At 40.5% G+C, this 24,622-nt stretch overlaps 1 protein-coding gene across 1 annotated transcript in view; it reads left to right on the top strand.

Moving 5' to 3' along the window:
* Positions 1-654: 654 nt before the first annotated feature.
* Positions 655-24,622, top strand: part of IL23R (interleukin 23 receptor) — a 28,718-nt gene continuing 4,750 nt past the window's right edge. The window contains exons 1-11 of the mRNA XM_048498923.1: positions 655-754; positions 3,411-3,704; positions 6,201-6,324; positions 9,347-9,510; positions 11,095-11,240; positions 11,351-11,507; positions 13,392-13,474; positions 18,344-18,560; positions 20,256-20,453; positions 20,822-20,920; positions 23,918-23,944. Coding sequence (XP_048354880.1) covers positions 655-754; positions 3,411-3,704; positions 6,201-6,324; positions 9,347-9,510; positions 11,095-11,240; positions 11,351-11,507; positions 13,392-13,474; positions 18,344-18,560; positions 20,256-20,453; positions 20,822-20,920; positions 23,918-23,944 — 1,609 coding nt within the window. The remainder of the gene's footprint in view (positions 755-3,410; positions 3,705-6,200; positions 6,325-9,346; positions 9,511-11,094; positions 11,241-11,350; positions 11,508-13,391; positions 13,475-18,343; positions 18,561-20,255; positions 20,454-20,821; positions 20,921-23,917; positions 23,945-24,622) is intronic.

Below are 24,622 nucleotides of genomic sequence, written 5' to 3'. Positions count from 1 at the left end.
AAGTTAATTGGCATCTCTGGTTCCCATTATATCCAATGTACCTTCAAGCCTCACCTGCTGTTTCCAACAGGCGATCCTGTTCTTCATTTTAGCATATCCTTCAGTAATTACATCAAATCCTCCCAAGCACACAGGAGCAAATGCTCTGTGCAGACTGCAGACTTTGAGGAGAAAGCTGGGGAGGGGGAGGAAGATAGGCACCAGCTTATTTGAACAAAAGAGCCCATTTGGTACTTGTGACTAGAATGTGTCCAATGTTTCTTTAAATGACCTAGTTCAGTACTCTCAGTTAAATGCAGCTTCATATGCAATTCAGAGTCCAAAGCCAGGATTCAAAGAATCATTCAGCAATTTCCACATGCCAAACAGTTTTCTTTTGCTCACATTTCTTAAACCACAGATTTCTCATGCTGCATTTTCAAACGCCTTTCAAACTTTTAAACAAATCTTGTCAAAGCAATAAATAAAATATATATATAAAGAAACTGATTTTCAAAACCAATCTCACTTCTCCTTATTGCTTGATATTTTTCCACTGGTATCTCATAACTTTATTTTTTTTATCTCTTTAAAATTATACTTTAACAGATGAAGGCACTAATACTGTTCTACTTGTTTTTAGGAAATGCCTTTTTACTGACATCCATTGCTTGAATGATGATTACATCTAAAATTTTAATGGGGTTGTGTATATTTTTCTGCGAGCTTGACCAAGTCCTTCTTTTCAATCGATGTCCAGCAGCTAAAGAGCCAGGTAAGTATTATGTTCTGTGTGACATTTGAAAGCACAAAAATACTGCTTTCAGACTTTGTTATCAGTTCATCATGACCCTTTCCGCACGGGCCAAAAACAGCGCCTTAGGGATGGCAAAAACACCATCCCCAGGGAGCTGTTCGCATGGGGGGTGAAAATGTGAAAGGCCCCAGGCCCTGATGTGGTTCCATTTGGACTCCTTAGATCTAATTCTGATTGGTAAGTTGAGGTTATCTCACAGATAAATAAGACAGTAATTATGGCTATAGTTTGGAGGCAACCAATTATTGTGTCAGTATATTAAAAGGCAACCTGATAGAGCCTCTTAACTATTGGCTGATAAGTCTTCTTCCCAAGGTTGGGAAAATTATATCCTTCCTTCCTTTATAAGAAATGAATAATTTGGTTGGAAGAAGAATCAATACTGGGCAGGTTTTCAAAGAGGTTTGTGCAGAGCTGATCATTGTTAATACCCTTTGTTAATACCCTTTTCCATTGTTATACCCTCCAAGTATACAACATCCAGGAATGGGATATTAGCAGCAGTTTTTATAGATCTCAAAGCTGCTTTTGATATAATCCTGAGGAAGCAGTTATGAGATACTGGATGCATTTTCAGTTGATAAGTGTTGTTTACTTCTGATCAAGCAGCTTTATAAATCACCAAAAGGTGATAGGTGGGGCTGAGAGAGCTCCGAGAAGCTGTGACTAGCCCAAGGTCACCCAGCTGGCATGTGTGGGAGTGTACAGGCTAATCTAAATTCCCCAGATAAGCCTCCACAGCTCAGGCGGCAGAGCGGGGAATCAAACCCGGTTCCTCCAGATTAGAAACACGAGCGCTTAACCTCCTACACCGCTGCTACTCCCACATGCACAGCTTTTCCTAGTGGTCAGACTTTGTGTCTTTGAAATGTTTACTGTAAATCATTCTGCATACCTGCATACCCCCATCATTTTTCTCCTTGTCTCTTCAGTTGCATTTATTCCACAACCTACTTCTGAAAACATATTATTCCTAAGATGGTGAGATGTCCTCCATGATGCAGAAGAACTATCCTCCCCTTCATCTATTTTCTCCTCTCTCTCATCCTTTGTTTTTGAAGGGAATTTTTAAAAAATCTCTATCACATTAGCAATGTAACGTAAAGGCACAGGGACAAGCCAAATCAATTGTATAACCTTTGTTAATTTCCTCCTGAATGAGCAATATCACATTAAGGCCAAGAGACAATGTGTAGCAGTTAGGAGTGAGTGAAATTGACAAGAGAAGTTGCTTTTGCAGGAGGAAATTGACAAGAGACTTCTGCAGTAACAATGGGGTTTTCCCCACTCACCATTTGTTGCGGGGTGCCAGTGGGAATTAACCCGCGCTCCCGTAGCGTTCCCCACAGTGCCAGTGGCAGCTGCACAGCGACCCCGAATCTGCTGCTCTCCTTCCCCCTCAGCGCGCGGTATATATGTTCCTGGAAGGAACTGCAACTTTTTCAAAAACCCGCGCTCTTCGCGGGGGAGTAGGAAATTCTGGGAGGTGACTGCGGGGTTCAGTTTTTCAATTTCCACGCAGCTCATAGTGACGTTAACCCTTCCATCCAATCACACCCCGATGGCTTCCCCCATTATCAGGTCCTCTATCTGCGTCTACAAGCTGCAAGAGGACACCCCATTGATGCCTCCCCAAACAGGAGGTTTGGTCGGTGGTACTGCTGTGTTTCCCCCTTTGTCCGCCCCCCCACCCCCACCCCCATGCCCGGCTTCGTTATCCCCCCCGGATTCGTTTGTAAGCGGCTGGCTTGGCGGCGAGGTCACATCAGACCCAAAGTGAGCTGTAATTAATTTCGCCGCTTCATTCATAAGTTTTCGGCCTCAACTCTCTGCCCCAATGCTGGCTGCCTTCAGAACGATGCTCAAGCCAATCAAAACACACGCCCTGTCGATCAGCAGTGAGCATGCGGTCTTGGGGAGTGCCTTCTTTTTTGAAGCCGCGCTAGATGAAGAAGGACTTCCTCAGAGAAAGGTGCAGTGGGGAAAACGACTGCGCGCTCAAAACCTTCGAGAACAGTTTGCCTCCGGTTTTTTTATTAAAGTGGGAAATCGCCCAATGGTGCTTTACTGCAGCAGTTCCTTGTCAATTTCCTCCTGCAAAAGCAACAGTATAGCAGTACTATTATAAAATCTTATAGGGTTTTGTTCATCTCTTGCTATTGGAATATACTGCCAATTCAAGTTTCCAAAGTAGGACTTCAACTGTACTGAGATATAGAAAGGCTTTTATGCTGGCCCATCTGAATGCTTTTCCTTCAGAAGTTATGACAGGAAGGTACTCTGGTGTATTGTTCTGTGATGATCATGTTTTTATGGCTCTTCTCTCAGTATATTTAGAATCATTTTGTTTATTGGCCATTCCATACAATGTGGTCATATTGATATATTTCTCATTTAGGCAGAGATTACATTGCTGGTTGGGTTTTCAAAGCTACTTCTATCTGATACTTGTCAGTCCCTCTCAATTCATACAGTGTCATCAGCAGTTTGCTCTGGCTGAAATACTATGAAATAATATGACCAAATAAAGAGTAGCCAATTGTGTTATATGCTCAAACCATTATAATGCTTCTTTAATTACTCATATTCTTACAGTAATTTTTTTTCTCCACAGGTGTTGTCTCCTGTGCTGGGAAAGTATGGACAGAACCAGCCCGAGTCATTCCAATGGGTCAGAGTATTTCTATACACTGCCACTCCCCTATGGAACTGTGTAAGGGAGCCAAACTATACATAGAACTAAATGAAGTTCGTATTGAGGACCAATTCTTGTCAATTATAAACAAAACTACTGTTCAGCTTCAGCTTCAAGATTTCCACAGTCCATTTTCCACCGTTGGGTGTTATGCCAGATGTTCCCAACAGGCTCCTAAGGAAGTGGTCTGTGGAACAGAATTTTGCATGGGCTGTAAGTAATTTATTTTGTTAGTTCTAGGTGATTTCAAATGATTTGGGACAATCAGACACTGATTTATTGGTGGAGAAGACATCCAGAAGATGGGTTTTTCATTTATAATTTTTAAATATTTGTTTAGGGTTTTCATCAAGAAAACTGGCTTGCAGCAAAGTCACTGTAATTAGTGCAGTGTGTAGGCCAAATTTAATGCTTGTTTATAATGCAAACCTGTGGGTAATATGGGTTTCAGTTGTTGACCAGTACTTACTAGCTTTTAGTGCTTTATCAATAATAATGGCAATAGAAATATAGAGCTGTAAGGGATCTCAAAGATCAACTAGTCCAATCCCCTGCCAGTGCAGGAAATTCACAACTACCTCCCCATCACTTCCCCAGTGACACTTGTGCTAAACCCCAAAAAAACCCCAACCCCCCCTCCAGAATCCCTGGCCAATCTGTCCTGGAGGAAAATTCCTTCCTAAACCTAAAGCAGCAATTGACATTGCCCTAGGCATGTAAAAAAGGGCTATGAGATTCAAGCACTGACTCATCCCTTCCTGCCCTTCCTTTCATAATATGCCTAAGTTCTCAAAATCCGCAATGCTTTCAGATAGCCATCTAGACTCTGCTTAAAAACCTCCATAGAGGGAAAGCTCACCACCTCCTGAGGAAGCCAATTCCACTGAGGAATCGCTCTGTCAACAAGTTCTTCCTAATGTTTAGCTGAAAACTCTTTTGATTTCATTTCAACCCCTTTGTCCTGGTCCAATCTCTGAGGGAACAGAAAACAACTGAGCTCAAACGCTATATGACAGCCCTTCAAATGCTTAAAGATTGTTATCACCACTCAGTCATCCCTCAAGGCTAAACATACCAAGTTCCTTCAGCCTGGCCTTGCCCTCAGTTGACTTAGGGCGTTTTCCCACTTACCTTCTGCCCTGCGCTACTGTAGCCAAGTAGCGCGGGGTCCCCCGGCATTCCCCACTACAGGGGCGGCGACAGCACAGCCACCCCGACGCTGCCGCTGTCACGCCCCCTCAGTGCATGTCATTCCTGGCGCTCTTCAAAACGGCACCTTTTGATGACCCTGCACAGAGCACGGGGTCATGGATAAGCCCGGGCGTGCACCAGAAATGACGCGCGTTGAGAGTAGCACGCGGCATAGGGGGCTATGAGTAAGTAGGGAAACGCCCTTAGTCTTCAGACCCCTCACCAGTGTCCTCCTCTGGACATGTTCCAGCTTATCAACATCCTTCTTAAATTGTGGTACCCAAAACTGAACACAGTTCTCTGAGTGAAGTCTAACCATAATAATACTGCATAGTTACCAGTTATATATATTATATTCAATTAAGCTTAGTCGTAAGTAAGTCTGCAAAGGATTCCAGCATTGCTTTCAACAAAATATATATTTTAGCTAGGAAGAGAAGCCCTATGCTTTTTCATAACAACTTCCATACATTCTACCAAAATTATCCTCACTTTTATTGCCCAAGTAGTTGAAATAGGCATCCATCTATATATTTTAACCACTTTTGCCCCAAAAAGATCAATATGGATCAGGTGTTTCCTCCCCTTCAATCCTCACAACAATCCTGTGAAGTAGGTTAAACTAAAATTGCTCCAAGATTTATGACAGTAACCTAAATTTTCCCAGTCAAATGAGATTTACAGCCCAATCTGGCAAGGGGTGGGGGAATTAACTTGTGGAGACCTTATGCCGTTAAAGGTTTTGAAACTGAATTGACTTGTGGAGACAGTGCAGGCTCGCATCAGCAAATTTGTCCTCCCTGTGGCAAACATGCCAGCGGGTGGACATCATGACTGTCTGGGATGCCTGGATATAGTACTGGGCACCGCATAAGTGCTCCTGTGCTGTTGCCAGCCCTGTTGATACAGCAGGGACTTGAATGTTAGTCAGCTTCCACTCCAGCTTTGTGGCCAATTATGTTATTGACTGGGGCTTGGATTTAGACCACCATTTTGGGTGGCATAAATCCATTAAGTCCTATGGAGGGCTTTCTGGCAGTGGGGTTGGGGGACTTCTGCCTCCCTGCACCACCAGAAAGCCCTCTGGAGGCATGGGACTGTGGATTGGGCTGTTAGTATGTGAGATTCAAAGGCTGATACAAAATGGAATATTCTCTACATAGAACACATGCTATCAGATCAAGAATTTTACAGTGATTGCATTTTATTTTAAAGTCCTCTCCCAAACATGATTTTAGAAGACTGACTCCTCATTCCTAAATGCATGTCATGTGAATAAATTCCATTGCTTTCAGTTAAACTGCTTTCCCAGTAAATATGTTCAAGATCACCCTTTCAAACTGCTCATATTGCTATCCCTGTATTCTGTTAAGGAAAAGAGTCACATTTTAAAAATTATTTGCACAGATGTAATTTAGAATGATTATAGAGACTGTGGAGTCAATGGAAAAACACAACACTAACTACCTTTTAAATCTTTTGAATGAACATACTCTGATGTCCTGTGTTCTTTTGTAGATTTGCCTGACAGGCCTGTCAATTTAACTTGCTTCATATATGAGCCTTCAGATAATATGACGTGCATTTGGAACCCAGGCAAAGACACATATTTAGACACTACATACAACTTGTATTTGAAAAGGTGAGGGTGTGATGCATCTGTTTCAAATGTAAACCATTTTCTTAAGTAGAGGAACCTCTGAACCATGAAGAAATGGCTAAGCTCAAGAAAATGAAAGAACTGTGGGGCTTCATTGCATGCCCTTGGGTGTATACTGTCTCCCCAAAACGAGGACATTTTCTGCATGCATAGCATACCACATATTTTACCAGTGATCAAACCTTGTGTCTTGGAAATGTTTTCTATGAAACCATTCTTCACACCTCTTTCTCCCCTTTATTTTGGGTTTATATTCCTGTCTCTTCAGATGCATTTATTCCACATGCTACTGCTGAAAACAAATCATTCCTCATGGTGAGGGGATGTCATCCATGACACAGAAAAACAACTCTCTTTTTTTCCTTTTGTGCAGGCACTCTAGGATTACTGCACAATTACATTTTGAAGCAGTAGTTCAAAAATATCTCAGCCTTCATTCCTACTATTGAGAACTACCAACCCAAGATGGAAGCCAAAACAACAACCATTATCTGAAAAAACAGAAACATGATGTAGCCCTCCCCCAACACACAAAGAACCACATTTTCAGCCAAATTTGATCTGCAATAGCATCAATAATTACTGCAGCAGTTCCGATTACATGCAGCCATTACTCCTACAGCTCTTTTCAGTCATTCTATTGCTGATGCCATCACCCCCACTTCAAAATTGCTCTCTGCCCTAATATTACATTGCTAGTTCTATGTGAAATTGACGAAGCTGATCCAATACTAGTTTGCATCTCTACCTCAGTGCTACATTGTTAGTTGAATATAAGGTGACAGGGGGAGAGTAATCCTTCTAAAAATGAAGAAGAGTGGAAGAGTTGGTTTTTATCCTCATTTTTCTCTAGCTTTAAGGAGTCTCAAAGCAGCTTATGATTCCCTTCCTTTCCCCACAATAAACACTTTGTGACACAGATGGGGCTGAGAAAGTCTGGAGAGAACTGTGACTAGCTCAAGGTCACCCAGCAGACTTCATGTGGAAGTTTGGGGAAACAAAACCAGTTCACCAGATTAGAATCCACTGCTGAAGTAGAGGAGTTGGGAATCAAATCTGGTTCTCTCAACCACTACACCATGCTGGAGAAGATGGGAAGGAGTAAATGGCTGAAGGGGAGGTTGGACAATTAAGGGCCAGGTGGTTGGTGGGGGAGAGGAATAAAGATCATTTCAATATGATTACACACTCAAAAGAAACTAGCTCAGAAACAGATTTTTTAAAAGCCCGCTGCAGTTAAAGTGCTTGGAAAAACAGCAGAAGAAAAATGAAGGGGAAATGTTTACAGAACCAAATGGAAGAAAACATGTGTGGAATTCAAAGGAAAAAAATGTAGCATTTGGTAGTAAGATATGCTGTAAATTACTCAAGTGGAAAAGGCTAATGTTACTTGAGTACTGAACTGAAGGTCCAGATAACAGAGCAGTTACTGATGCTGAGATCTTACAAGGGGCCTTTCCCCACTTACCGTTTGCGGCGCGCTACTCTCAGCACGAGTGATTTCTGCCGCGGGGTCGTGTTCCCCACATTCAGAAGATGCCGTTTCTTCAGCACCAGAAATGACGCTCGCTGAGCGGACGTGAGAGTGTCAGAGTCGGGGCGGCTGCGTTGTCGCCGCCCGGACTCGTGGGGAGCGCCGCTGGACCACGCACTATTTGGGGAGAGTAGCGCACAGCAAACGGTAAGTGGGGAAAGGGCCTATGTGTATTAGCATGTGGTCACAGTCAGCAACCACAAACGAAAGATGATAGTTCACATCTTGTAGCTCTGATAACTGGAAACAGATGGAGTGTTCTACTTACACTTTCTGAAAAACCAGGTTGCTAGATATATTCCTTATTCTAGCTGCAGCTCTATTTTTAAAAGGAAGGTGCCGCTCCTTTGCTATTGTTCCCACACAGCTTGGATTAGACAGTACAGCCTCTCCTCCCTCTCTTCCCTAAAATCATCCAGAAATGCCCCCCTCACATCCACAGTCCCTCTCAGTGCTTGGGGTTACATATGACTGGTAGAGGGGGCAGCTTCAGGGGAAGAGTTAAGCATCCCCTCAGCCCTGCTGCTTTTTTAACTGAATGTCTCCCCAGTCCTGAAGACAGTTTGGCTCAGAGCAACTGTTGTTTAGCTAACACAAAACGAACCTGTATGTAGGGCTGGTCCAGGTTTTTGTAAGTTCTGGGCAAGACAGTATAACTGGGCCTCTTTCCCACTATGAGTGCCAAGGGCTCTTTGTACACTTATGGTTTTTGGCACAATTGCTGATTCGCAGTGGGGTCTGCGCACATTTTATCATTTATACACAAGAAGGTACCCCACTGATTCCCCCAAGTTCTTGGCAGCAGGGAGACTTTTTTGCATTTTAAGCCTCCCCACGACACCAGGAAGCCTCCATGGGAGCAGGCTGGAGCAGTTGCCATGCCATGGCTGGCACCCAGCCCATTGGATGAGGCTTCCCGACAACTCAATTATTATTCAGGAAGTGCTTTAAAAGTGCTTTAGAATCTCAATTGTCATTTTCAGTCATTTATTTTAAACATTTTCTCTGTTCCCAAAAATATGCACTTACATTGCTGAACAAGTTAACCAACCAACACCCCCCCCCATTTTTTTTGTTAAGTGCCAGAACAGTGGCTACAACACAGTACTTTTACTTACATTATTTATTGTGGTTGAATAGGCAATTTCATTTCCCCCCTAAATGGCTATATTAGATTTGGAGTTGAAGCTGCAGCAAGGAAAGGAAATAGGCAGAAACTTGTCTGGAGAAACATGGTGGGACAAGTGCTCTGGTGGGGTCATTGTACCTCACCCCAGCCCCCTGCACCCATAGTTTTTTGCCCACAAAGGTGGTCCTTTTCAAGGGTGACAGAGACCTATTGTGAGAAAGGGATTGGTGGAGAGATGCACCTCTGTGAATACCATCCCCTCACAAACTCATAGGATCTAATCCAAAGGTTCATAGCCATAGCAGAATTATATGTATCTTAATATATTTTAAACTTTCCAGTTTACAGACAGAAGAGAACAAAACTTTTTCTTCAAGCAGCAGTTTCTGTGTCATCCCTCTGACGCACCTCCCGAAAAACCAAAGCTTTTATGTATGGGTCTATGCTGAAAATGACCTAGGAGCAGTTCATTCAGATCCATTACATGTTGACCTCGAGGAGATAGGTAATATACAGTCATTACGAGAACTTTTTGCAAAAAGTTGGTATTAGGTGTTAGTTTTAATTCAACATGTTACTAAATATTATTGAGGCTGTGGCAGATGAAACTTCTGGAGAACATCATGATAGTGTTCAATATTGCTAATTCTATACAAAGGCAGGTTTTCCATTTGCAGACGTAGAGTCTAATCTACACTACACTAGCAGATTATTGTGGTCACTGCTGAGACGAACTAGACTGAATGAGCACATGACCTTCAAGATCCAGACTGAAAATATCTGGAAGTTAGTTGAGACAGCATCAAATATTGCTGTTTGCCCTCAAGATGTACAGTCCTCCTTTACTCAGTAATATTAATTTTCTTCATAATTTATCTGCAAAATTACAATTAAGGTGAATAAGAAAACTTGTGTACAACTATTTTGGCTGAAGATAATCTATTTCACAATTGTAGAAAAAGTAGGCAGTTGATTTAAAAGAAAAGGCAATGCAAGGCTTAGAAACTTCAATAAATTATACTACAAACAAGCACTGAGTTTCAATAGCCAAGGATAAGCTGCAACCCAAACAACGTAAGTAACCCAGAAAAGCAGAAAGATGCTTTTAATTGTGTTTCGGCCTCAGTGTACTATGTACCAATTGGGTATACCCATGGAAGACAGTTGTCATGCTGAAGCAGTGAATGCGTTAAGACTGGTGGTAATTGTTAAGCATGTCTTACCAGCAGTTTCACTATTGAAGAAATTAGTTCAATAACCAGCTAAATAAAATACCTGTAGTATTTCTGTATGCATAGCACTTGGGATGACATCACAAGGAGAGCATCACAAGGAGATGGCAAATTTATGCACAATGTATTACCACAGCAAAATCAAGAATCCAGATTTTTTAAAAAATCAATTCTGGTTAAAACATGAAATCCTGTATCGTCACAACAATCAATAATCAAAGCTGAAAAAACTCTTCACTAAATTTTATCTCAAACAAATCTATCATTAGCTATTTGTTATACTTTTCTACTTTTCCTTCAAGAAGCTCCGAGGAGCAAACATTATTGTTTCCTCCCTCCATTTTCATCCTCACAATCCTGTGACATAGATTAAGACTCATAGGGCACCACCTAAGACAGTGGTGGCGAACCTTTGGCACTCCAGATGTTATGGACTACAATCCCCATCAGCCCCTGCCAGAATGGCCAATTGCCATGCTGGCAGGGGCTGATGGGAATTGTAGTCCATAACATCTGGAGTGCCAAAGATTCGCCACCATAGACCTAAGATGATTTGAACCTCCATCATCCTGCTCCAATACTCAATTCACTACACCAACTTTATCCTAATTAAGTTTTATAATTAGGATACTACATGGACATTACTATTTGACTTGACTATGATTTCAGTGTTCATATTTTGTAAAAAGTTTTATTCAGGCTTGTGACTATAGACTGAAAGTCTTTCCTGCTTCTCTCCAGGTTTAGAAATAACTTTTTTTGAAAGTTTGTTTAACGGCAAATTACAAGCAGTTTTATCAGCACTGTCTAATGTAGCATATTTCTTTGAAAACATCTTATTCTTGTATCACTTGTAGCGATACCGATGACACCAGCTATAACCCAGACTGAAACTGTGGAGTATCCAGTATTTAAGACTATAATTAAGTGGGAGAAGCGAACTGCATACAATGCCATCTACTGTGAAGAGCGTCACAAGGAGATGGCAAGAGAAACTTGGCATGTGAGTTACTTGCCCCAGCAAAGGGTGAATGAAACAAGCTAGAGGATGAGAAGTATTAGCCAATTTGGGGAAGATACATACGTAACCGACCTGTTGCTTGTCTGTTTTAGGTTCGAGAATTGGTCATTGATTTTGAAAGGGATTTCACTGAGTACAACTTAGATGCAAACACTAAGTATGAGTTCCAAGTTAGATGCAAGTTAATTCAAACTGGAAGGTTTTGGAGCATATGGAGTGAACCTGTAACATATATGACTCCAGAGGCTGGTGAGCATCACAGTTCCTTCTTTCTCATCCTCCTGACTCAAGTGAAGACAGGATAGCCATGAAACAACATCAAGCAATTTGTGCTGCACTTAGCCCACTTGAGTGAGCTTCTAGATATTTTTCAGCACAACATTGTAAGTGTACAAAATTGCCCTAGCACAAAGGAAGCTGTGCTTAGGTTAGCTCAAGAACAGAAGTACTTGATTATAATCTTTGGCTGTGGTCTTATTTCCTGTGACATCTTCAGCAAAGCATAAAAACAAAATATTGGGGAGCATGTTTTACTTCACTCATATTATGAATGCCAAAAGTCTGCAGAAAATTCTCAAGTTGAACATATGCAAAATATTTCTACTGGTTTCAGTTTTACAAAGATCACTATGAACTGGAAATTAATTCTTAATTTGAGAAGTGTCATTATCATACCTGTTCTGCATCTCTGTAAACAAATCATGATTAACTTTTTTTTATCACACAGTTTACTCTTAGGCATCATGCAGCACAAGTATCCAGGGCCCATAGAAATATTTTTAAAAGTTTAACATGAGGCCATTGGCCCTTAAATAAGTTGTTAGCCTATGTTATAATTTAATCTCTACTCTCTACTCTTTTTTCTGATCTGAGGGGAGGGTCTGATATTAGATTTATTGGGCGCCTTTTATTGTATGACCGTTGTTTTAAAAGGGATTTTATTACTTATTTTAGTAATCTAAATTGTTGGAGCCATGTAAACTGTTCTTATTATTTGCTCCTCGTTAAATAGTGTGCTGGATTTTATGTTGTAAACCGCCTAGAGCCCCTCGGGGATGGGGCAGTATAAAAAACTAATAAATAAACTAACAAACAAATAAATAAACCCAATCAATGTAAAACTTGATTGCTCAGCAGGCAGAAATCATCTTCAACCTGGGTTGGGGGGGTGGAGAGCGGGGAAGATGGCTAGTTTAGCCATTTTTGAAAAACCCAGGTTGAGAGGAATATAATGGGTTGAACTCATTTTGCAGAAGAGAGTGAAGTTTGTGTGAAGTTCTTCCTCAAAATGCTTTTTAAAATGTCCTAAAGATGCTATATTTGTGCTGTGTGGAATCCACCACTGTAAGTGGCAGAAGTACTTTTGATAAAACCATTCCTGCCCTCTAAACAAATGTTCTTTCTCTTACTTGTGGTAAACTCTGACAGGAAACTCATGCAGGTTTTCAGCATGAAACAGTTAGAACAAGGGAAAACCAATTGTGATGAGGACTTTTGATGTGTTTGGTAAAGTGAAGAAATTGTTGTGACCACCCTTAGAATTTTATGCCTATTTTCATCCTGAGTAAAAGGGAGGGCTTCTGGATCACCAGGTATCACCAGCTGGGAGAGAAAAGGCCCAAACCAATTATATCGTCTGCTACTCTGAGGAAATCTATATAGCATATCACTATTAATTCTAATTCAAACATAGAATGAGATCCAAAGTGTTTTCCACAAGTAAAATGTGTTTCTGCTTTTCCAGAGGGGATTGTAGTGGTAGTTTGATTCTATGGATATGCCTCAATTTCCAAGGGTCTTTTGTCCCCAGAAGTAGCTTATGGAAGTTGTTTGAGGATACAATGGAAAGGAGAGAAGAGAAAGGCTGTAGTACTGCTGTGGAACAGACCCTTTTTACTATGCCAGCACAGACCTCAAATGGACATGATCATTTCCCAGTCTTGCCACTACCATAAAAAAGATTTTTTAAACAGCTCCCCTCATTGGCTTCAAAGGATTATGTGAAACTCTGCAATAAAATCTCAACTGATTTAAGACCAAAACTCCAGGTAATTGCAGTTATCATGAAATTCATTTAAAAGCAGAAATCAGAAATATCACGGTCTGCTTCTTCATTTTCTTTTTAAAATCCAGAACCATCTTCAGTACTTGATGTGTGGCGATACCTGGGACCAAGCTACCCAAATGGTAGTCGAGAGATAACCATCTTGATCAAGGTGATACTTTATTTCTTTCCAGTTTGTGCAAATTTACCTCAAATGTAAGGTTAAAAAATGTATTAGTGATAAAAAGATGAAACGCTAGGATGATTAAAAAGAGCACTAGGAATAATTGCTGCATGTAATAGGGGACTGCTGCATTAATGATTGTGCATTACTGCAGATCAAATTTGACCAAAAAATGTGATTCGGTGTGGGTGTGGGTGTGGGTGTGGGTGTGGGTGTGGGTGGGCAACGTCTTTCTGTTCCTTAAGGTAATAGTTTCTACTCCAGGAATTGTTTTGGCTTCCATCTTGGGTTAGTAGTTCGTAGTAGAAATGGAGGCTGGGACATTTTTGAATTGCTGCTTCAAAATGTAACTGTGTAGTAATAATAGAGTGTCTGCGCAAAAGAAAAAAGGGGGAACGTTCTTCTGTATCAAAGATGACATCCCTCCACTATCAGGAATAATGCATTTTTCAGCAGTAGCATGTGAAATAAATGCAATTGAATAGACAAGAGAAAAGGACACGTAACAATGGGAGGGGGGAAGGAGGTGTGTCGGATGATTCCACAAAAAATGGTTCCCAGACTCAAGGTTTGACCACTGGGAAAATCTTTGGCAAGCTGTGCATGCAGAAAATGCCTAGGGCAACCATGCTCAAATTCCCAACTTTGCCACAGAAGCTTCGACAATACACAGAACCTTCGACAATACTTTGCCACAGAAGCTTGCTGGGTGACCTTGGGCCAAGATTCTTATCTTGGACTCTAATTTTGGGTGGGTATTCCCTTCCAGGAATATCAGGGTTGTGATACACAGGCAAACAATGGCAAACCACCTCTGAATGTCTCTCACCTTGAAAATCCTATGTGGTCACTGTAAGTCATTTGTGACAATATCTATTTATTCATCTATGACTGGATAAAGAGTATAAGTATACATGAAGATTATACACACACACTCCAAGGGGGAAAAACAAAACAAAATGTCCACTGTGCATACTGAGAGGATTGCACTATTACATTCTCCTGAAATATGCTGGGTGAAAGTACTTGAAACATAATGGTGAATGTTACATCTTAAGAGGTTATAGAATAAAGCACCTTGATTAGATAGCTTCCTACCATGATACTATAAAACATTCAACAATAAATGTATGGATACTTATTAGTTTTTTATTAATCGTTCTATTTAGAAACTATTTCCTCTGTCTTTGAAAGAGACAGATTTAATTTTAAAATCAAATAAAGTCTAACATTAGACCTATCATATCAACTCATTTTCTTTGTAAAAAATGGTAATTGTATTTCCAAGTACATAAATTATCAGGCTGCTTCTGCATTGAGGGTTATCTTCGCTTTAGTATTCAAAATCGGAGTATTTTTAAGCATCCATGTGATATCCTGTTCTATTAATCTGTCATTGTTTGCGTAATTCCCTTCTCCTTGAGTCTCACCTTGCTGCTTTCCTTTCGATGCCCAGCCAGTATTTCTTTTCACACAGACTAAATTAAGGGGCTGGTTTTTTAACACTATTTTTAGCTAGAAACTTATTTTAAGCTGTCAGTGGTCGGTTTGTATGGTCTTTGTCTTTATGCTGTACTGGGGATTTTTTAAATGCTAGATTTAATTAATATCTTTTAATATGTTTTATTGTTTTTATTTTGTAAAGCTGCCTTAGGGAGGTTCATGGAGAGACATCATTTTAAATGTTCTAAACAGATAGATAAAGAAATAAAATTTTATTTCCCAAACCTGCTTTTTGGGAAGAATATGGCACAAGCATATTTTTGTGGTGTTTGGATCTGAAGGTCAACACTTTCAAAAGTCATACCTACATAACTGCTGTTTTCCTTCCATTGTCCTCTCTTAGCCACTATCTCTGCTGTAAAACTGGAAAGTTTTTGGTGAGCTGTTCTTTTAAAGTACTTGCTATAGTACTGTAACTTTTTTTAAGCCCTTAAAACTTTCTAGTGATAAGGTGGAACAACATGCAAGAAACATGGTAATTGACAGAGGAAAGTACACAGAAAACTGTGAAAGCTCAGTTGCCAATGTTCAAGCTATTCTCTGTTTGCTCTTGCAATGAACACACTGGCATTTTCCAGATAGAAAACCGGGATCATACTGTACATACCGGGCTGTTTGTATCTTGGTCTCCCCCCTTCGCACGGCTGCCTATCAGCATGGGAGGAAGAACTCCAGGTGACTGTGCCCCCAGTTTACTTTCATTTTCCACGCCAATGTTGCCGTGCATGTGCGAACTGTCCTGTTTTTCCTACGTTCTGATTGGCTCCAGCTGTTGGGCAGGAACAGCAGGTGGCGAGGTGGGAAAAATAAACCAGTCCTTCTCCCACGGTGTTTGCATGGGAGCAGGATAGGCACGTGTTCTTTTAAAAGAGCCACCAATTTATTGTTTTATTGAAACCCCGGGATAAGGGAAATCTTGTAGGGTGGGCCCGAGTTAGGCCCGGAAGCCATGCAGAAGTCATGGCCGAACCGGGATGTTTCACCTCCTTATTCCAGGATATATGGTCTGTGGGGAAAATGCCACTGTGTGAGTGCAGCCTCAGTCAGGCTTTATTCCTAGGCAGGGCTTCCCTGGAGTATAAGAAGAGACCTTGACTGACAAGGCAAAGAAAAATAACAAAACAATGTGTGGGATTAAATGACCCCCTTCCACTTCTGTACCCAGGAGGACACTTTGGGATCCAAAACTCTGTGGTTTGGGTTCAGTGCATACGTTTTGGGTTTCTGTGATATCAAGAAAGCATGTGATAGAATTGAATAGAGCTTTTTTATTTACAGCTTGAAGATTTCAGATAGCAGATCAATTTGAATTTTGCCTCAAATTATTATATCTTAATTTGGCTACTTTTTTCATAAACACGTAACTATCCCAACCAATGTTGTTGTCTTGTCGAATGACATAAGAATACCCTCTACCTCCCAATATTAATCACAAATGTTGCAGAACTTTTGGAAAGATCAGTAGGAACAGGTCAAAAGATATGTAAGCAAGATATAAAACCTTATTTACTTATGATGACCAATTTGGCGTATTATCAGGCAGTTTATTGAATGAAGCAAAAATACAGTTCATATGTCATTTGAATATACAGCTTGAGGAGTGCTATCATATTTCTAAATGGGCAGTTACTAACATGGTAATCCTGCTTCCAAATTGTATTTAAGCCTAAAGAAGTGATAAAAGGTAATGTGCAAAGGTAATGCATGTTGATTGGTTTCAAATTATTCACTGGGATTTTGTATGGTATATTGCTTTTAATTATTGTTGTAGCTGCCATGAACCTTGCTTTTGTGGGGTAGCGATATAAGCCAAACATATAAATAAAAAAATACAATAGTTTTGTATTCCAGTAAAAAAATTGAAAAGGCCAAACCATTGCAAAAAGACAAATGGGGAGAGCTATAAATATGCACATCTTACTACTGTACTATAATTACACATTGTGTTGCATTTATAGATTACATTATGGTACTCCCTGGAATAGGATTATTCTGGGGTTCCCTTAAGGTATTTACACGGACAACTTTAAGACATTGATCAAAGTTAATGAAAAATAATTTTTTTCATAAGATAGCCTGAGGAGGCAAGTATAGCTATAAAACTAAAATGAGACCGAGCCCATGCCCAGTGGAAACTTCTTTACATGGCAATGAGTTTAGAACAGTAAATTCTGAATAGTTCACAGTTCAGTTTAACTCATTTTAGAGAGAACATAATAAATGATGGTGTTAGTATGTACTGAATTATGACCAGTGCCCCAGGGCAAGTTAAAATACAGGAAAGTAGAATATATAACAAGATTTTGGGAAGCAAAACAGTGGATAAACCTAAACTATGGTCTTTTCTGCATGTGTGCTTTATATCATTTCATGTTGTCAAATGCCTCATGTTATTTTTTTGATTTCTGCACCTTTTCCCCTTTACTATTAAATGTAATTGTACATTGTTAGTTTCATAATTTCAGTATCCAGTATGAGTTGTTTTCCCATTTTCTTGGTATCCAATTAGCATAAATTTAAACCCAAAATGAGAAAGGAGGCCATGGCTTAGTGGCAAAGCACCTGCTTGGCATGCAGAAGATCTCAGGTTCAGTTCCCAGAATCTCCAAGGAAAAGAATCAGGTACAGGCAGCCCAATCCAGAGTCCCCAGTAGCCAGAGACAGTGCCACCACCAAGCCACCTCCGGAGGGCCTTTCTGGCAGTGCAGGGAGACATTAAAAAAAAAAAAAAAACACTGCCACCAGAAGCCATCCAGAACCTTGGCCATGGTGCAACTAGCAGCACACCTGGAGGCTTACTAACACTAGCTCCACCCCAGGGGACCCCCCAGCCACCCCCACGCTGCTTTGCAGTGCTCCAGACTTCCAGCTTTCGCTGCCACAGAGCTGAGGGGCAGCTGGCCGCTGGCACCTTTACCCTACCACCAGTGTGGGTGCCCCTTGCGCCAGCAGATGGGGCAAATCCATCAGTACAGTCCCGCACTGCCCCCCAGATTGGGTCATAAGCAGTATGAAAGACCTCTGCCTAATACTCTGGGGGGCCCATGCCATCTGATTCTGCATAAGGTGGATTTCTGTGTGCATATGAAAAGCCATTGGGGGAGGGTAGAACAGGTTGGATATATGAAAGGGCAGCAGAGAAAGCTGTTTCTCTGCTTCTCCTGCTCCTCCTCAAATGGCTTTGCTTCATCTTAATGGGCTTTCATGCTACCCTTACACACATCTGCATGTGACATATACTTCATGTGATAATGAGAATCACATTTTCATAGTCGATACTGTTATTATTAAACTGACTAGGAGAGCAAAAATAATGTTGATCTTTCAAGACAATTATCTTGCTATTAATTCCAGCCACTTCATCCAAAAGAGAGCAGAGGGCAAATTCTGGGCTACAGAATATTCTATGAAAACCAAGGGGAAAATATGAATGTATGTTATACAACAGAGACAAAATGCAAAGTTTTGGTGCCTGCAACAGTGACCTATGTCTATGTGACAGCACAAAATTCAAAAGGAAGTTCCAAACCTGCAAATATTACAGTGAACCAACAGTCCTTTAATTACCATGGTAAGTCATAATAGTATGTAAAATCCTCAAAACTGAACATTGTTTTATAATATTTCATTAATGAGAGAATTACGAGATTCTCTAACATTGGGGTATATCCAGCTACTCAGTTTTGAAGGCTTAATGGCAATTAAGTCTTTGGAAAAGGGACAGTTTCCAGCAATTCCCCCCTCTGACTGGAGGTCCCCACTTTGCCATTGATGTTATTCTTGACGGTCTGCCGACTCCACAAACAAAATGCCATGTTGCTCAGTGGACTGCAGTAGAAGGAATTGGGAAGGTCTTGCCCACAAATATTTGTTGTTTCATCAGGAATATCTGCAAAAATATATAGACAGTTCTTATGCATGCATATGTTAACTATATTAGTAAGCCTAATATATAATTTGCTTAAAACAACAGAACTTCTAAAAAATAGACAGAACAGAACAGATAATATACTTTCATCTGTACACTCAGGGCTACTAATACATTCAAATTCTGGTTTTATATCTGTCTATATCTACGTTTAATCCTGTATTATAAGAAGTCTTAAAATAATTGCATTCAAGAAATATATGTGTGATTCTGTAGTGTGGGTTGAAAAGGCTCTAGTGTTGAAAAGACCCTATTAAAAACTCTAAAACACTGTAAAACACCCTAATATTTATAAAAATGTACAAAAAGCAACCCAGTATTAACATAGGCTCATTCCGCACATGCAGAATAATGCACTTTCAAACTGCTTTCAGTGCTCTTTGAAGCTGTGTGGAATAGCAAAATCCACTTGCAAACAGTTGTGAAAGTGGTTTGAAAATGCATTATTTTGTGTGTGCGGAAAGGGCCATAAATAAAAGAAATGAGATATACCTGCTGTTTATTATCAAGGTTGTGCAGGAAAACTTGCAAAATTCTTAAGCCAAACTTTAAATAACACTTGGGTAAATCAGCTCTTTCATGCAGTGTTTCTCATCCAGGGCACCAGTTGTTCTCCACTGAATTCCTGTTTCTATTAATTGTTTATAACATTGGTACTTTAGATGTTTAATTAGTCATTGTGTAGGAAGTCCTTGAACTTGAACTGAGGAGGGTGACTCCCACTAGGAAACAGTAAGTACAAAGAAATTCTTCCTGCCTCTTTATTGGAAGGGTCATCCCCCTGAAAGATGCCCTTTTGTCTTCAGTGGAGAAGGACCCTTCACAGTATGTATCAAATAGATCATTCTCCTTATAGAAATTAAAGCACATTTTTCTCACTTTGCCTATTAATTTTTATACATGAAACACTTGGGTGCTCATGGAAAATAAATCCTAAGGAACAATGACCCCTTCATTCTAAGTTTAGAAGTTTGGCACTACAAGATAATCTATCAAGGTTCTAGTTCTTTACCAGTAAAAATGTTAGTAACACAGATTTTTCACAAAATTAGAACAAATGTTATTCAAAACTCTAGCTATTGAGCAACTACTGCTATTGGATAATACATTGGACTAACAAAACGTCCAAAATGACGAGTGACATTCTGATTAGTGAAGGAGAGGACTCACTTTCCTTTGCTGCTGGAAAGGAATGATGTTGCCAATGCTACCCAGGGGTCACAGCATTTCTCAATCATTTCAAGAGCATTTCTTAATTGTTTCTAGATTGAAAACCTGTTTTCCCTTTCCATCTATGGCAAATGGAATTGTTTCACATTACTTTTTCCCCTCCTCTAGATTTTCCACCCCCTACCCATATGCAAATAGGAGATGAACAGAATGGGATTTCTGTTATGTGGGAACTTCCCATACACACTAGAAAACCAGTGTTGTGGTATATAGTGGAGTGGACTTATGCAGGTTGGCATAGTCGCTACCAACAGGACGTTTTGTGGGGAAAAGTCCCCAGCCAGAACACAACAACATTCATACCAGGTAAGACAGACTACAGCACAACTCTCCCTGCTCCACGGTTCCTACTACATAGGGCTGACAGAATGCTCAGTTTCTTAGCCCATAGACTAGAAATTGATGCAAGTAGCTTTTTATCAAATCAGAATTACCTAGGTTGCAAGGCCGAGGCTTGACAAAGCCTGTGCAGCAGATTGTCACAGTACCTAGAATGCTCGTCATGCAGTCTAGTTTTTTTTTGACGATTATATTTACTTGTACCATCACTCAGTGCTCTTGTGTTCCTGTATTAGCCATCATCCTTTTTCCTCAGCTAAACGATAGCACTTCCTCTTGCTCAAATTCACTATGCCACAACTTTTGTAACAATAATATGTCATCCTTTTCAAAAGGCATCAGAATGAAAAGCAACTTTATTGTTTCGGTGTATGCTGTGTACAGTGACGGAATCAGTGAGGCATGTTCTGTACAAAGCAATTCAAATGGGTTGTGTAAGTACAAAATTGCTTAATTGGAAGGAATGACTATATCATTATATGCCTTTAGAATTCGCTTCTGCCAACAAATGTAATGTAGTCAAATCTCCCTAATTAAAAAGGGAAAGCACACTTCTTTCTCTCACTTGTATACGTTAATTTGCTCATCTAAATTGTAACATTGCAATTGTTTCTGAGAAGTGCCTGCCTAACCACTGCAGAGCATTTTTCTTGTAGGATTTTCTGTGTCCCCTTAAACCACAGGGTGGCAGTATTTCATGAGCAATTCTAGTTATTTAACTCCACTTCTTTTCAACAACCATGTACATTTAAACAAAATCTCCTTGTTAAGCATAGCAGGGCTGTTGGTGAGTGCTACATGATCAGCATTTTCAGCATTAGCAACATTTTCGATACACTTGGTACCATGGAAGTCTGACATGTGGAAATAAGAACCAACATATTTGTGATGTGAGATACATGAACCCTACAAATCCCACTGTTCACTGTGGGCCTTTTGAGATTGTTTTCTTCCAAAGGGAAAGTCAAAATGTTGTTACCTCATAGAGACAGCCCTTCTGGAATGTGTGGCCTGAAGAAATGGCTTTACATTGCTTCATGATAAAACTTGCCAACTCTTACTAACCCACAAACCAAGAAATGGAGATGAAGATCCTTGAATAAAAGGACAGTGATCCTGAGCCAGAAACCCACATAGAATTTCCATTGTCAGTTACTGCAGACAGAATTCAAGGAATACTGCTAGCCCAGGGGTCTGCAACCTGCGGCTCCGGAGCCGCATGGGGCTCTTTCGTCCTTGTACTGCGGCTCCGTGTGGCTTGGGTCTTCTCAGCCTTCTTTGGAGAGTTGCCCTAAGGGTTAATGGGAAAGAGTTCCCGTTCCTAGAGAGGCACAGCCCTAGACAGCTATCCCACTTTCGGCTTTCCTGGTTGGCTGATGACGGTGATGTAGCACTTCATGGATTTCATAACACACTCTAATTGTTTATACAAAGTGTAAAGGTAATATATACAGTGTTATCTTAATTTTAATTGTCAAAAAGTATTTGCGGCTCCAAGTGTTTTCTTTTCTGTGGAAAACGGGTCCAAATGGCTCTTTGGGTGTTAAAGGTTGCCGACTCCTGTGCTAGCCTTTCACTAAGGCTGTCATCTAGCTAAAGAAATCTTAGCTGACTCCTAAGCATTGTAATTGATCGACTTTGGGCTCAATTTGCATAAATATGTGTAAATGTATACAATTGTTCTAAAGAAAAAGGTAGAGTTCTCTTGTTTTCAAAACATTGGCAAGCTCAGAAAACCAGAAGTTCTTTTCAGCTGCACTGTCTAAAATGGGGTATCATTTAAAAAAAAAAACAGTTTCTTTGAATTTCCATAAGCAATACTAGAGACCATGCTGGACAGACTTTTGTATACATCATATTGTCTAAGTCCGGGGACAAGCACCCAGCAGCCGTGCTCACATTTCATGGACACCCACCCACAGATGGCAGGACACCCTGCAACTGGCCACCCTGCCCCTGGACTTACCAGTGAACAAGGGCATCTTGTGGAAGCCAGAAGCTAGGAGAAGCTGGTACTTGCAGAAAAGCCTGGGCAGCAAGAGGCGGCCTCAGCAGTTCCCCAGAGCAGGAGAGGGTCGATACAGCTGCGGCCAAGCTGCAAGCCCCAGCCTTTCCTCAGAGTGGGACAGGGGCCACACAAACCAGACCAGGCTGCAATCAGGGGGGAGGACCAAGAGCTGGCAGGGCTCAACAGACAGCCGACCAGCCATTAATAGCCTGGAGCAGGGAAATCCGGGGAAAAGGGACCTTTTGAGAGAGATAAAAGGAGGGCAGAGGAATGAGCACAGGGTAATGGTTAGTAGGAGAGATGTGGAGGGTGGAGGAGAGGACTGTATCTGTTTGAAGTGGAAACGTGAAGAACCCCGAAGTCTTTGCCTTCTGTTCTGGTTCTGACCAGTTGCAAGGGTATGAGCCTACCCTGCAAGGACAGGCAAGAGAAGTGGAACGGTACCTCCCAAAATAGCAACTATAAGCACAGCAGACACTGTATTGGTATGAGGATAATTTTTGCAAGTAGGGTTTTTGAAAAGTTTTTGGAAATTTCACTATTACTGAAAACTACTGCGGGACATAATATCTGTAATTACAGAAATAACCAATTATCAATTGCCTAGTGATCTTGCTTGATGTGCTGGTGCTGGATATAGTCATTGTTTTGTTAATTACAATATTTTTACTATAATATTGATAATTAGAATAATAGAATGCTATTTATGTACATGACTACTGCAGCTAGGACTTTATATGCACAAAAACGGAGAGGTAATAAGATACCAACAAAAGGGGACTGGCTTCTGAAAGATATGGAGTATTCAGAAATGGCAAAACTGACGACACTACAGGACAATAGTTTGGGGGGGGAAATTAAAAAAATGGAAACCTTTTACAGAATATATTTTGAAAACCTATTCGAATATAGAAATAGTAGCATGGTTTGCAATGTAAAAGAAAAGAGTAGATTGTAAAGACTAGCATACGTTTAAAAATGAGTACTGAATTAATTCTTTGAATTATATGCATGAATCTAGAGTTAACTTTCAATCAAAGAAAGTTTTGCAAGCCTCTCTGTACCACTGGGAAGTCTCTCTGGGAGTGGTGGGGTGCTGCTGCCACCCGCCTCACCATTTAGATGGGGCTGTCTTACTTTAAAAACCCCATAGAGTCACCATAAATGGACTGTGACTTAGCAAAAAAAAAAGTCAGCATAGAATAAAATTCTTGAAAAAAACAGTAACGGATAGCTTAGGGAATTGCAATTTTCTGAATAATGTGAAACATCATGCATTTTTTCTGTAATAAAAATTAATTTAATTTCTTTTAAAAATTGCTTTTGAGTCACTTCAGACAGTAAAACACACAAAGGAAAAGAGTGTTAGCATTAAAATAGAGCACTTACTAACTAATGCTCTCATTTTCTCTCTCTTTATCAGTGAAAAAGCTTCCAGATGGACATGCTGGTAAGACTCTAGAAAGCACCTCTCCAAGTTTCTTACAGTAACAAATGACTATGACAGACTTGGTGTGTGGGGAAGGGGGAAAGAGAGGTTTCTCTGTGACCAGATGTGGGAGGTACGTACTGCCTAACGACAGCATCTTGAAGTGGTAGGAACTGTAAGCCACATCCACTGACGTTTTTCTACAGAAATGAAAGTTGAGGGTATTTTCGCAGATCTAATGTTAGATCAGTTGTACCATGGAGGAATCCAGGACTGATCCTGTAGAATGCTAATGTATTGTTTAGTAGTCAGTACAAAGGCTACCTCACACAGAGGAGACTTGATATACATTAAATAATATAGCAACTGGTTGGTAAGTAGTTTGGTAATTTAGATACTTGGGTGTTAGGTATCTGTCTGCCTATTATCTAAAGGTAAAGATAGCCCCCTAACAGCCATCTAAAACTGATTTATCTTCCATATAGCATTGCTAGCAAAAAGATGGCATCTGCCAGGGTGAAAACCCCATGGGAGATACGTAGCTGGTAATGCACAGATGTCACTTACAACACAACAGGAATTGATGCCATTGGGAAATAATTACCCGATTTGAATATCATTATACTGATATAACCCTATATATCTGGTCCGTCAGATATATTTACTATGAAAAGAGGGGAGGTGAACGATTTGAAAATC

The sequence above is a fragment of the Sphaerodactylus townsendi genome, linkage group LG05 (assembly GCF_021028975.2).
Source record: "Sphaerodactylus townsendi isolate TG3544 linkage group LG05, MPM_Stown_v2.3, whole genome shotgun sequence".
Taxonomy (NCBI): domain Eukaryota; kingdom Metazoa; phylum Chordata; class Lepidosauria; order Squamata; family Sphaerodactylidae; genus Sphaerodactylus; species Sphaerodactylus townsendi.
This window is presented reverse-complemented; position numbering and strand designations above follow the sequence as displayed.